Source organism: Lipotes vexillifer, unplaced genomic scaffold (assembly GCF_000442215.2).
Source record: "Lipotes vexillifer unplaced genomic scaffold, Lipotes_vexillifer_v1.1 scaffold1129, whole genome shotgun sequence".
Taxonomy (NCBI): Eukaryota; Metazoa; Chordata; class Mammalia; order Artiodactyla; family Lipotidae; genus Lipotes; species Lipotes vexillifer.
Window position 1 is genome coordinate 2,450,721 of NW_006789022.1, and position 14,268 is coordinate 2,464,988.

The following is a 14,268-nucleotide window of genomic DNA, read 5'->3' on the forward strand; positions in this document are numbered from 1 at the left end:
GGACAGGCTGGTGACCAGGTCCTCCGTGCAGCTTGAGTCTGAGCCCCCAGTGCTGGACCACACCTCCCTCTCCCACCTGTGGCAGGTAATGCCACCTGGCTACCTGGTCCCCGCTTCCCCCAGCTCAGCCTCTGCCCCAGGCTCACCTCCCTCCTCAGCCCCTGGATGAGACATCGGGCCAATCCACCCCAGTCCCCTCACCCGGGCAGAGCCACACTCGGTGGGGTTTAGGGGGTGCAGGGCAGGTGGATGTTGGCATCTCCTTCCAAAGGGGCCTGCAAAACAGCAGGTCGGAGCCCCTCCCCTCCTGCCCCTTTGAGGCTCGCTGCCAGTGCATTTGACACTGAGCTCTCCACCAGCGGGAGCCAGCTCATTTGTGGCCGGTGTTAATTAAGAGAGAGAGGTGATGGGTGGAGGCAGGAAAGGGCCGTGGAGGGCAGCTTCCGACAGCCGCCAGGACTGCCATGGGAGCCAAGGGGGCCGGGAGCTGGACCCGCGCCGACCTAAGATGCCTGGGTCTCCCGCGCTGGCTCCAGGGCAGAGCTCTCCAGACATCCGACCCCTCATCTTTGCAGCCAACCTGCTGGGGTGGGAGGAGGGTCAAGAGTGCATCCGAGGGGCCTACTGTGTGCTCTGCCTGATGTGGAGGATGCGGGCCCCAGCCCTGGGCGGCGGGGGGGAGCGGGGGCAGGGGAAGCCTCGCTCCAACAGTCCCTCAGCAGTCTGCTTCGAGGTTGGCCTGCTTTGTGGCTTGGCTTTGGAGTCAGACAGACCCTGTTCCAATCCTGCTGCCACGCAGCTCAACCTCTGAGCTTTGGTTTTCTTATCTGTAAAATGGGAGCAATGGCACTGCCATTGTGGCTTTGTTATGACAGTAAATGGGGTCAGTCTGTGCCTGGCAAACAGCCTCGCTCGGTCATTGGCGACGTGCCCAGCCCCCAGCGGCCTGCCACGTCTGCTGGGTGTCCCGCGTGGTCCATCTCCTGCTCGCGCTCTCCCCCAGGCTCCGGCTCTGGCTGCCTCCCCCGCCTGCTCAGCCCGCCTCCGCCCACATTCCCCGCGGCCCCCCAGCACTGCTCTGGGAGCGCCCAGCCGCTCCTCGCCTCTCCATCTTAATTAGCTGCTTGTATTAATCTTGCAAGTAACGTGGCAACTTGCAGCCCTGGGTTTTCGGGCTGTGGAATTAATTATTCCCCAAGCGAAGAGCTGTCAGCTCTGGGAGACCAGCCACTCAGAGCCACCTGACACCGCTTAGCAGCGTCCACAGCTTCTGCAGAGCACCCCGGGGCCTACGGCCGGGCCAGCTCGGAAATGGCCCCCATTCCTGACCTGGGCTCTTTTCCGTGTCCCCCTCTTACAGAGGGGCTGCAACAGGACCTGGGAAGGCAGGGAGGGATGCCACAGCGGTGTTGGAGCTGAAGGCCCTGCCTGGGAGCCAGGACCCCTGGGGCCAGAGGGGCTGAGGCACAGCTGACCCATCTCCCCACCGAGCAACACCTGGGCCTGGGGAACGCACCTGCCCTGTCTCGCCCATCACTTGCACTCATTAGCATCAGTGCTTCACACAAGGCAGCTGTGTGGCCGGAAGCTGGAGCCCAGGCTGGGAGGGGGCACTGACCCGCACAACCCTCACATTCTGATGGAGAGGCTGCCAGCCTCACTTTGCCCCTGCGTCGGCCCCGTGGGGGGGCTGGAGAGGGCAGCTGGCCAGGCAGAGCAAGATGGACGGGGCAGCCGCGGCAGCTGGCGGTCCAGCTCTGGTCGAGGGTGCGGGGGACCAGGGGCCGGTGCAGCTGAGGAGCCCTCTCTCTTCCTTGACCTTCACAAGTCACCCATCTGTTCCAGTCCGGTTCCAGTCCCAGTGCCCTGGGCCCTTCCTGCACTGCCCCAGGTGGGGTTCTGACCTCGCACATGAGTGCTGTCGTCCATGAGGCTCCCAGCCCTGGCTCATAATCCTCACCCCCCGGGGGGTGCTTACCATGGCTGCAGCGATGCAGTTTGTCCCTAGTGGCTGCAGCTGTGTCTCCCACAGTGTGTGAGTTCCGCATCTCTGCATCAGGCCTGGCACAGAGGGGCTCCGGAGACCCTGTGGGAAGAAAGAATGAGTGAGGGACTTCCCTGGCAGTCCAGTGGTTAAGACTCAGTGCTCCCAATGCAGGGGGTGCGGGTTCGATCCTGGTCGGGGAACTTAGATCCCGCACGCTGCACTGTGCAGCCAAAAAAAAAAAAAAAAGGAAGAAAGAACGAGTGAATGAAGGATACGTGAGGCCAAGGGTCGTCTGCCACTCTAGATCTCACATGCAGCTGCTTCCGGGTGAGCGGACCCAACCCTGGTGCCTCCTAATCCCACCCCAGTACCAACCCCAGGCCCACTGGGAGCCTCAGCGGGAGAGGAAGTCCCAGCCCCCTCCGCCTCCTGGTTATCTGCCCCTGCTTCAGGGACCCTGTGCCCAGGGACCCGGGATGGCCCTCGGGCCTGGCTGGCAGCCCCCCGTGGGGGGGCCCCCCCCCCCCCCCCCCCGCGCAGCTGCATGCCCTACCAACCTCCCCCCGACTGACCGCCTTCGTCTTTCTCTCTTGCAGCCAACAGCTCCCTGCTCGGAGGTGGCGGCGGTGAGTACACCCTTCCTGCGGCCTGGGGGTTGGCTGGGGGTCCGCTTCTCTCCTCCTGGCCCCTTCACCCGCGGAGCCCAGCTGGCTGCCATGCGCCTTCCCCGCAGCCTTCCCCCTTGTCCCCATGGTGCGCCGTTCCCATTTCTCCATCTCTGCCCTTCTTTACCACCTCCCACCCCATCAGCCTTGCCCGGCCTCGTCCTCACTGTGGATGAAGCCGGACACCTGGCTGGCAGGCCCGGCTGCTTCAGCGCTGGGTGACTGGGGTAGGTGCCCACCCTCTGAGCAGAGGCCTCCTTGTCTGTAACTGGGGGCTGGAGGGCCCCCTGAGGTTTCAAAGGGACTGGGCCTGGGACCGGGTCGTTGTGGGGCCGCGGCATAGGTTCGGTGGGGAAAGCCCAGCCCTGCCCCTGACACCCACAGGCCCTCGGCCAGCCCTGTGCTCCTTTGGCCTCAGTTTCGCCATCTGTGAGGGCAAAATTAGCGTCTCTGCTCTGCCCTGCAACCTCGCAGGACAAGTTCTCATCGAGTCAGGGGGAGCTCCGCCAACTGTTAAGCCCACGAGAATGCGTGTGTGTTCACTGTTGTCAAAGACCACCAGGAAGCAGGGGTTCCGGCAGGCCAGGTGGGCAGGGCGTTGGAAGTCAGCGTGGGCCCGGCCCCCAGGGACGCAGGGCAAGGTCAGCAGGTGCTGGCAGGGAGGGGCGGGGCGACAGTCCCTATGGCCCCAGTGCCCGGCCAGCCCGGCACAGGCTGGCCACACCAGCCGCTCAGCCCCAGCCCCTCACCCCCCGGCTGGTGGGGCCGCCCGCTCTCTGTGCAGGCAGCAGTACGATTGGTGAGCTAGGGTCAGGGGTTAATGCGCCGTCAGATAAATCCCAGGGTGTGCTTACGGCAGTGGTGGCGGGGCCCAGGCCAGGTTTTAAAAGGGGAAAAATAAAAGGGGCATAGAAGGTCAGGAATAAATAAGAGCAGCGTTAAGAGCTGTTGATGACCGGCCAGGATGCAGGATGGGGGGGTGGGGGCGCGGGGAGCCTGTTTGTGTTTAGAGATGCTTCCATGAGATGGATTCACTGGGGACTGGGAGTCTAGGACCCTCTTCTGAGCCAAGTGCCTGGACACATCTGCCGGGCACCAGAGGAGCCTGGTCCCTGCTCCCTCAAGCTCGCAGTGCAGACAGGAGCACCAGTGCGACACAGGGTGGTCTGTGCAATAGCGGGGCTGGGGGCGGGGTGAGGAGTACAGGCTCAGTGTCCAGGCTTGGGGACCAGGAAGGCTCCTGTAGGAGGTGGCACCTCCACTGGGACCCAAGGGATGGGTAGAAGGCAGCCGGTGAAGAGCAGTGGGAAGAGTGTGTAGGCAGAGGGAACAGCACAGGTGAAGCCCGGAGTGAGGGAGAGCGTGGGGCATTCGGGGAGACTCCGAGGACTGGAGTGGTCGGAGCCCAGCCAGGACGAGGGGAGATGGGAGAGGACTCAGGGGCCTCAGAGACCATGTGAGGAGCTGGATTTTTACCCGTTCAGTTAGGAAGACAAAGGATCACAGAAAGGTGTGGGACTTGTAAGTCCCAAGTCAGGTCATCACCCTTCTTCTGCTCAAAATTCTGCCAGGGCTCTCACCTCACCTCCTTCCTATGGCCCATGGGGTCTCCAGGCACCTGTCAGACTGCCTGGCCCTGTCCACTCTGTGCCAGCCACACCGACCTCCCTGCAGTTCCTGGAACAGACCTGGCCCACTCCTGCCTCAGGGCCTTTGCACTGGCTCTTCCCTCTGCCCCGAATGCTCTTCCACAGAGAGCCGTGTGGCTGCTCCCTTCACCTCTTACAAGTGTTTACTTGCGTGCCATCTACTCAGTGAGGCCCACTCTGACCCCTGGAAATTGCAGCTCCCTGCCCCTGCCCCACCTCCCCAGGCCTCTCACACTGCTCTAGTTTTTATTTTCCTCCAAGCACCTCTCTCCTAATGTGCTATGTAATTTACTTGTTTATTATGTTCATTGTTTATTGTCTGTCTCCCCACTGAGAACGATACTTCTAGAAGGCATGACTGTATCTCCAGCACTCAGGACTGGGGCTGGTGCATACAGTGGGTGCTCAATAAATGGTTGATAAATGAATGAATGAACTACAGGTAAAGGCAGGGATGGCCTTACATGTCAAGCAAAGGACTTGCTGATGAGGGCAATGGGAGCCACTGAGGTTTCAGGCAGGGCAGGGAGTGGCTCATAGATGGCCTGGTGACCTCACTCTGGGAGGTCAAAGGACAGCTGCTCTGGCCAGATTGAGGGGGGAGGCCCAGTGGCGTCCCTCTAGCTCCCTTTCCTGCAGCACTGAGGGTGAGAGGAGGCTGGAGCAGGCCCCAAGCGCAGCCTGACCGACGCAGAGATGGATGGGGTGTGCCAGGACCCAGGAGGAAGTGGGCCTGGAGTCCAGCCTTTTAACGCCAGCCGAGATTTATGGAGCCGCCGCCAGTGCTCACGGGGGCTGTCACTCTGCTAATGTGATTGGAACAAGGCGGAGGTGGCAGGGAGGGGACAAGGGATAGGGAGAGGCTGGGGCTTGTGGAGGCCTGGCGCCCACCTGGGATGGGAATGGAAACAGGCGCTGGGCCCCCGGGATGTCCTCTGCTCTCACATCTGCCACCTGTACCCTCTACAGCCCCCTGGTTCATCCAGCCTTAACGCCCCGACTTGCCAGGAGGGAGGGCACAGGCAGGGGCAGCCTGGGACTGGGGAGGGGGGGTCTGCGTCCCCATCTAACTCTGCCCAGACAGACCCTGGTCCTCCCAGGTGCCCCCTTCTCGCAAGTCCAGCCCTGCAGGGGTTCAGGCCTCTACTTACCCCCAACTTCCCATCACCACCCATTTACCTATCCAGCCACCACCCATGCCTTTAACAAGCACTGGTCCCGTTCAGCCTGCCCTGGCCACTCTCTGCTGAAAACTCCCCCAGCCAGCCCGGCCCTCCGTGCTGACCCTCTACCCTGTCCTGTGCCTGTTCCCGAGCACATGGAGCCCTTTCAACATGCTTGTGTTTTATGCTTATTTTTACTGCCTTTCTCCCCACTAGAACATACTCTCCCCAGGAACAGGGTTCAGGGTATTCCAAGCCCCTAGATCAGCCTTTATGGGGTGTTTAGTTGCACCCCTGTGTGCTGGGTGTGCCCTAGGAGCTGGGGACTAACAGCCTGCCCCAGGGTTCTCATACTGTCCTGTTGGGGGAGGGCAGCTATCAGTTCAGAAAGGAGCTCTTAAAAGGGGGGCTGAGGCTGGCCTGCAGGGCTTTGGTGCGGGGAACCACAGTGTGGTTTACAGCAAGTATGTAGGGGAGTCTTCTGTCACCCTAAACTTCAGTGGGAACCCCCAGGGGCCGCTGGGGCCAAAAGGGCTTAACCCAAAGGGTCCAGGGCCCCTGGGCCTGCCTCACTGGGGTTGGGCACCCACCAGGCCCTGAGGCCAAGGTAGGTGGTCTGATAACACAGTGAAGGCTCCCCACTCCCCATTCCTTCCCAGCACTCTTTCTGAGTGTGTGTGTGTATATGGAGCCGGGGAGGACACCTGTGTCAAACCCTGGGACTCAGGACTTGACCCTGCCCTCAAAGAGATCCATTTTGGTAGAAGTCTTCCCAACAGAGGGGGCATTTGACTTGGGCCCCGAAGACTGCATAGGAGTTCGTTGGGTACAGAGGGATGGAGAGGCCCACCAGGTAGAGAGCCCAGTGTCTGCAGTGGGGAGACCTGACAGGGCTGGGGCAGCTACCCAGCCAGACCCTCAGGCCTGGGGACTGCCAGACCCACTCCTGCTCCCGCCTCCTTCCTGGAGAGCCTTTTACTGGCTCGATAAAAAAATTTTGTGAACAAACACTCTCCTATTGTATGGTAGGAAGGGAGGCGGGCCCTAAATCAGGATGGGAATCGACAGGGCCCTGACGCGTGTCTCTCCTGTTTATTGGGACTGAAATGTTTACTCGGTGATAAGGAGCCAGCCTTCTGGTGGAGATCTGTGCACTCTTTTTCAATTACCCCTCGTCTTTCTCTGCCACTTTCGCACTAAAGGGATAATAAATGTATCAGAGCGTTTCAATTATTCATCTAAATCATGACTGCGCCTGCCACGGCCAAGCTTTAGTGACAGATTAATTCAGGGCCGCCTTCCTCTGCTTGCAGCGGCCATCTCTGCTCCCGCCTGTCCAGAGCCCCGGGGGCCAGCCCAAGGGGTGGGTGGCTGGGGTCAGGCAGGTCCCTTGCAGGGCCAGGGCAAGATGGAGCCCCGTCCACACACAGCCACTGCCAAGGACCCTCCCTTCCAGAGGTCAGCGGGCCCACCCAAACCTGCAGGCCTGTGAGGGCGCAGCCACCCTGCCCTCCTGCTTATCGGCTCTGCACGCCCTCCTCCCTATGCCCACACTGCAAGTCCATGTGTGTGTCCCTTACACTGCAGGGTCCCAGGCATCTCACACCAGGGAGAAGCCAGAGGTGGCTCGCTCCCGGCATAGCCCTCTCCTGGCACAGGGCCTTTGCACATGCTGCTCCTGTGCCCGCCCACCACAACTTCCCACCTAGTTATCTCCATGTCAGGGCAGCCCCTCCCACCAGCAGCCCCCCAACATACACACACACACACACACACACGCACACACACACACGCCCACACACTGCTCTATTTACTGAGGGGCCTGCCACGTTCCTGGCACTGTCCTCAGTGCTGGAACACAGCAGGCACTGGGACACAGCAGACACTGCCCGTCTTGGGCCAGTATTCTGTCACCCTTGAAAATCAGACTCTTGTTTGTGTGATTAAGTACCAACTGCTCCCCATCAGGCTCCCCCACTAAGGGGCATGCACAGGGCGTCTGTCTGTCACCTCCTGGAAAACAGTAGGTGCTCAGTGGGGACCTGTTGGTGGCCTGGCCATGCCCAGGGGCGCCTCCCCCCAGCCCAGGTATCTGTGTGCATTCCTCCCCCACGCACCATGCAGGCACATGGCTCAGGCAGAACCTGCCACCCGGGGCCCAGCCTCTCCTCTCTCCGCACAGGGACCCATGAGTCCGGGGGGCGGGGGGCACCCTCTTTCCTCTCTCTGTCCCCGTCTGAGTCTCCCTCGCCCCCACTCGGTCTGTCTCTTGCCATCTCACTCTCGCTCCATCTCTTTGTCGCTCCTCCACGCAGCTCCTCCAGCACGTGCACTCTCTCCACCTCTCGCTCTCTCCTGCTCACTCACCCTCAGGATTCAGGCCTCCACTTCTGCCCAGCTCACTTGCCATCCCGCGTACGCACTATCTCCATCGCCCAGCGCCACTGATCTGTGATTGCTTCCCGGCTCTGCCCCGATTAGCTGGGGCCTGGCACAGCAGGCAGACAGGGGGCCCCCGTGGCCCTCTCTAGGGCAGGCTGTGTGGGCCTGACCAGCCAATCCTGAGCACGGGTCCGTGCCAGGCTGCGGCAGGTGGGTGCATGGGGCGGGTGTGACCAGAAGTTGTCTGGGGCAGGGGGCCGTGCCGCGGCAGAGAGGGGAAGGGCATTCCGGGACGAGGGAACAGCAAAGGGCCCCAGGGGCCGTCTCAGACCACGCTCCTGCCCCGCTGGCACCTTCCCACTGTGATGGTTCCTGCGGATGCAGCCCTGCCCTCCCACCTCTCCCCCAGTTGCCCTGCTGAGCCCTCTGCCTGGACCCCTCCTCCCCTGACCTCCCCTGACCTCCCCAAAGCCTTTCTTCTCATCACTCAGGGCTTTGCTCAGATGCCACCTCCTCAGAGGCACCTTCCCAACCCTGAACCACACCCATGCCTGCCCAGCTCCCTTCCCTCTCCTCTGGCTCTGGAGTGTGTTTCCTTCTGCTGTTTCACCACCGTGATATTAGAGCCGCACTTCACCGCCCTCACCCAGGGCCTGGCGCCTGGTGGGTCCACCTCCCCACTGCCCAATGTCTGTGTCGAGGATGGTAGGGGAGGCACGCGGAGGCCGGGTGTCATCTAAGGTGGAGGCCGGAGGGAGCCCCAGCCTTGCTCAGCGTTGATGATTTTATTTCATGGACTTGTGGGAGCCATGGAAGGTTTCATGAGCAGGGGAGTGACACGGTCCCCCAAGTAAAGGCCCCAGCTGAGGGGAAGGATGAGGTGCTAACAGCTGCCAGGCGTAGGAGTGCCCCCTTCCTGGTTGCCAGGGCCTTGCTGGGCTCTCCCTGCAGAATCTCACCCCCGTCACAGCACTATGGGACGCACGTACCTTTAGCATCTCCATTTTGCAGATGAGGAAACTGAGGCACCAAGTCCCTTGAGCTGAGCCACGCTCCCCACCCCCACCCCTCAGCCAGCCCTCCCTGGGTGGGAGAGAGAAGGGCGGGGACTCCAGCTTCGGCCGCTGGGGCCCATGCCCCGCCCCCAGCGGGCAAGATGCCTCCAAGCCCCTGCCTGCAGCTGCCAGGGGGATTTTTAATAACGGGAGTGATTTTTGCATGATGAATGAGGCGCTGCCGTTGTGTCCATAATGAAGCCCTAACGTTTGCAAATCCCCATTTAAGGAGCTGATCTCACCCCATAATGAATTTCAGAACACATCGCAGATCTGTCGATCTTCCATCTTCTCCCTGGGGCACCCGGCCGCCTTGGCCCCTTGAGGGTGGGTCCTGGCGAGGGTGGGCTCTGCATCCCGCCCCCCACAGTGGGCTGAGCCCAAGGCTAGCACAGAGAGGGGAGCTGGCATGGGTTTGCTGACTGAATGAGTGACCAGGAGGGTGTAGGCAGAGGCCGAGGCAGTTCTGGCAATGGGGTATCGTGTGGGGCTGAGGATCCTAAGTCTCGGCCTGGGCCTGGGAGGAAAATGGAGGCCAGAGATGAAGAGGGTAGGAAGGGCCAGAGAGAAGGGGGCCCGAGGCCCTGGGCTGGGCCACTTGGCCAGGCTTTACGGCAGGGCCTGCCCCCTGCAGGTTAGGGGCCTGGGGGTGCAGCGGCTCAGGCTTCTGCCCTCTTTCAGCCCTGGCATTCGGCCTTTGTGCAGGTGGCTGGGATGGGCGGCAGCTGCTGGCTGCACCAACGTGGCTGGAGAGGGAGGGCTCTCAGGCCGGGTGCCCAGCCCCTGGGGCCTGCAGGGTGAGACGTCTAAGTGGGAGGTGGTCCCGAGGGCCCACACCCAGGTGCCTTCCCGGGCTCGAGAGGTGCACCCCTCCCCTGGCCCCGTGGACCTCAAGCTCACCCCTCTGCCTCCCCAGCCCTCTCTCTGCCAGGGCTTTCTGGGTGACATTTCCACCTGGCAGTGTGTCCCATCCCTTGGGCAAAGGGGACCCCAAGAGCATGAGGGACAGAGGAGTCTTCTGCCTGAGGAGTCCGTGGCTGTGCCTCGGTCTCCCCATCTGTAAAATGGGGCGACATGTGATAACGTGCAGGGCCCTTTGGTACCATCTCGCACTGAACGCTTACACCAAATGCAGAGGGAGGTGCTGTTACTGAGCTTGTACAGATGAAACTGAGGTGCAGGGAGGTGAAGTGACCCGGCGGAGGGGTGGGAGAGCTGCGGGGAGGGGGCCTTGGGTCTCCTGAGGCCAGGTCTGCTCTGCTACCAGGAGCCGTGGCCCACACAGCCCCAGCGAGCTCCTTTCAGAGGCTCTGAGACTTGGCACCCTGGGAGGGCACTGCCCAGGCCCATCCTCTCCCTCCGCTGCCCTGGGGACCCACAGGAGCCCACAGGGCAGGGCTGGGGGCTGCCCAGGCAAGGCCTCACAACGCCCACCTGGCTGAGCGTGGCTTTCCCTCCACGAGCTTTTGTCCCTGTTCCTGTGAGATGGAGGCTGGAGAAGCGACTCTGAGCCTCTGCTCTCCTGTAACTGTGAGATCCTGGACGAGTTGCTTAATCATTCTGGCCTTTAGTCTCCCACCGCCCACCCCCCCGCTGCCCCCGCCAGGCCACCTCTCAGCAAACCTCAGTCCTCCCCACAAACTTTCTGAGGCCAGTTCTGAGGCTCAAAGAGGTTAAGTGACTGGACCAAAGCTACTAGCAAGCTTGTGGGCAGGATTTCTGGAAAGAGAAATCCCAGAAGGGGGCGAGCAGGGGGGCCAGACCCACAGGACAGTGGAGGGGAATGGGGGGGAGTTGGAGGGGTAGGCCCAGGGCCAGCCAGGTCTCCTGCCCCTCTGTCAGGGGCACAGCTGCCCTCCTCTCCCCCAGGCCACAGGCCTCCTTGTATTCCTGTAAATAATTAATTAGCCCCTGCTTGCTTGTTTGTTTAGCATGAGGAATGCTCCCCCACTGAGATGCATGTATTGCTGAATAAATTTAAATATCTAATCTTCCCTTCGTGAATATTACAGCACTCTAAATAGCGGCCAAAATAACCTAAGCGCCTTGGCAAATGGCCCCCATGGGAGCCTGTCTGCTTCACCTCCACTGGCTCTGAGGGGGGCCCGGCTCCAGGCCCTGCCCTCTCCCAGCGCCCTCCCGGCCCTGGACTTGCGAGGCAAGGGCTGAGTCTGAGCTGATGCTCCTGAAGGCTCAGTGTAGGGCTGTGGAGGCCACACCGATGGCAGGAGGCTGGCGTGGGCTTCCAAGCAGGGGCGGCTGGCTTCTCTGGGGGACGTGCCTGGACCAGGGCGGAGAGTCAGGGCTGGAACAGAGAGAGGGCAGACAGGGACCCCAGACAGAAGAGATCAGGGAGGCCGGAGGACGGGGAGAGCAGGTCTCCAAGGCAGCCTTGCTGGATCGGATGGAGACAGTTAGTGGTCAGCCTGTGGGTGCAGCTGAACAGTCGTGCAAGAGGAGGGTCTCAAGCCAAAGGTCCCCAAAGCAGTCCCTCTGTTGGGAGGGGGATATGTAGATGTGGGGAGGGGACAGGAGCCAGGCTGCAGGGGCCAGCAGTGAGGAGACAGCGGCTGTAGACAAAACGTCTTCCCAAAGTGTTTGGGTGAGGAGGGCAAACAGTAGACAAGACAGCCAGGGTCGGGGGGAGGCTCAGGATGGGAACCGAGAGACAGGTCCTTTCATGGTCCTGGAGAAAGTAGAGCAGCCCAGCTGTGTCACCTTGGGCAAGTCTCTCACCCTCTCTGTGCCTCAATTTCTTCTCTATAGCAAGAAAAATAATAGCACAGCCAGGCTGTGAGGCCCAAATAAGACGGTGGATGTACATGGCTCAGCGCCTTGCTCACCAAGAAACTGTTGAGGGACTTCCCTGGTGGCGCAGTGGTTAAGAATCCGCCTGCCAGTGCAGGGGAAATGGGTTCAAGCCCTGGTCCGGGAAGATCCCACATGCCACGGAGTAACTAAGCCCGTGCGCCACAACTACTGAGCCTGCGTTCTACAGCCCGCAAGCCACAACTACTGAGCCCGAGGGCCACAACTACTGAAGGCCACGGGCCTAGAGCCCATGCTCTGCAACAAGAGAAGCCACCCAATGAGAAGCTCATGAACCGCAACGAAGAGTAGCCCCCACTCACCGCACGCAACTAGAGATAAAAGCCCGCGTGCAGCAACAAAGACCCAAGGCAGACAAAGATAAAAATAAATAAAATTTTAAAAAATTTATTTAAAAAAAAAAAAAAAGAAGATGTTGAGGCTGAAATTAAGGAGCCAGACCTAGGACCTTAAAGGTGGAGGAGCGAGGGGGAGGCTGAGGAGGGAGGCAGAGTGGCCTTAGGGCCATCTTCCGGGAGAGATAGGGTTCAGCCCTGACCTTAGTGGAGGGACGTCTGAGGAAGCCCCTACCACCCATGTGGGCTCAGTCTCCCCAGGAGAGACCTCAGGTTTTCTGCCGACTCGGAGTGAGGTGGGGGTCAAGTTGGAGCTTTGAGGGATTTTGGGGTTTGTTTTTTAAAATTTTTTTGGAGTATAGTTGCTTTAGAGGGTTTTTGGATGTGGCTGACCAGGGAGGGGACTGAGGGTTAATCGGTATGAACTGGGGCACCCCCTAACCAGGCAGGCCCAAGGGCCAGCTGCCCCAGGGTCAGGTGGGGAGTGGGGAGGAAGGACATTGTCTTTGGATGGGACCCCAGGAAGCCTCCTCCCCGTCTCCGGGGCTCAGCTTAGCCCAAGGAAGAGCTGGGACCGGGCCTGGGGGTCAGAGTCAGGGGAGGTGCAGGTCATGGTGGGAGACATGGGAAGGGGCAGCCCTTTGGGCTGGGGGCCTCCTCTGGCACTCAGGGATGGGAGAGCCACAGGCTGCTGTGTGGACAGGAAGTGGGGGCAGGAGGGGGCCTGGCTGCTGAAACCCTGAGTGCCAGGGCCAGTCTGGGCACTGGCTTCTTGGGGGAAGGGTGAGCAGGGGTGGACCCCCGGTCCTGTCCCTCAGCTCTGCTTTGGGAGAACTGCTCCCTGGGCACCTGCACATGGCCCCGGCCCTGTTCTGCATGCTGCTCGGGGGACTCCAGCCCGGGGGCTCTGCCAGCGCCAATTCCTCCCTCCTCCTACCCCCTCATGCCCCCAGCTCAGCCTCAAAGGCTTGGCTGCAGGCCTGTCCGCTTCTGCAGGAAACAATAAGTCCCTCAAACACAGATCTCGCTGAGCGCCACTTTCACACTGCCCCCACAGTGGGCCAAGGTCGCCTGCAGGGTGGACAGCACTGCGAGATGGCAGGCAACCAGGTGCCAAGTGGATGAGACCACTGGGGCAGGGCTGGGAGGTCCCCAGGTGAGCCGGCTCCGGCAGGTCCCTGTGCTAACCCCGTACGCCCTGGACGCTACCTCCCACCCCGCTCCCTGGTATACACGTTGGGCACCCGCCCATACAGTCTCACTGACCTAGTAATAGCCAACACTGGCGTCGCCTTCACTCATGCCTTAAGCACATTACAGGAATTAACTTAATTCTTCCAATACTCCTATGAGCTGGGTACTACTATTATCCCATTTTACAGATGGGGCAATCGAGGTCCAGAGAAGTTAAGTGCCCTGGGTCACACAAATGTGACCGGCAGAGCTGGCATCTGAACCCAGGTGCGCAGCTCCACAGCCCCTGCTGTGGCACACCATGCTGGGTGGGTCGCCTGGCACCCCCACCTGGGACAGACACACTGCACGTGGACGCTGTACACCCACTGTGTCACACCTTGGACACACAGCCCAGGGCCCCACTCTCTGCCCCCTCCCATTGGGTGCCACCATCCTCATCTCTATCCAAGAGGAGGAGGCGGGGGACCCAGTCCCAGATTCCCTCCCCGGGTTTCCCCCAACTCCTCTACCCCACCCGCCCACCCCCACTCCTGGGACGCTCTGGGAAATCGCCTGGTGCCATCCCTGAGTGAAGTCGCAAAATTAGGTTTAATTGGCCTCACAGGGCATAAAAAAAAACAGAAGAAAAGGGGGTGGTCCAGTTGGTGTCCCTGGTCCTGTGCCAAGATGTTGAGGGTGGGGCTGTGATGAAGGAGCTAGGGCCTCGGTTTGCGCATCTGTAAAATGAGGAAATGATAGTCCTTTCCTGCTGCAGAGCATTGAGCTCCGTGTCCAAGGAGCCCCTGGCACAGGCCTAGGGTGCAATCGGAGCTGGGGACCTGCCAAGAGGTGGGTCATGTTCTCCTGGCCAGGATGTTAACACCGCCCCTGGGGCCGGGGTGTGGGGGGGGGGGTGCGGGGGCGGCGCGGTCACTGTGCCTAATTTTCAGATGAGGCAGTGGACGATCTGGGAGCGGGGAAAGGGCTTAACAAGGTGCGGCGGCCAATGAGGGGCAAAGCTGAAACC

General features: G+C 61.0%; 1 protein-coding gene across 1 annotated transcript in view; it reads left to right on the forward strand.

Moving 5' to 3' along the window:
• Window positions 1-14,268, forward strand: part of MACROD1 (mono-ADP ribosylhydrolase 1) — a 159,922-nt gene that overhangs the window by 136,982 nt on the left and 8,672 nt on the right. Inside the window, exon 4 of the mRNA XM_007462087.1 lies at window positions 2,584-2,613. Within this exon, the coding sequence (XP_007462149.1) occupies window positions 2,584-2,613 (30 nt within the window). The remainder of the gene's footprint in view (window positions 1-2,583; window positions 2,614-14,268) is intronic.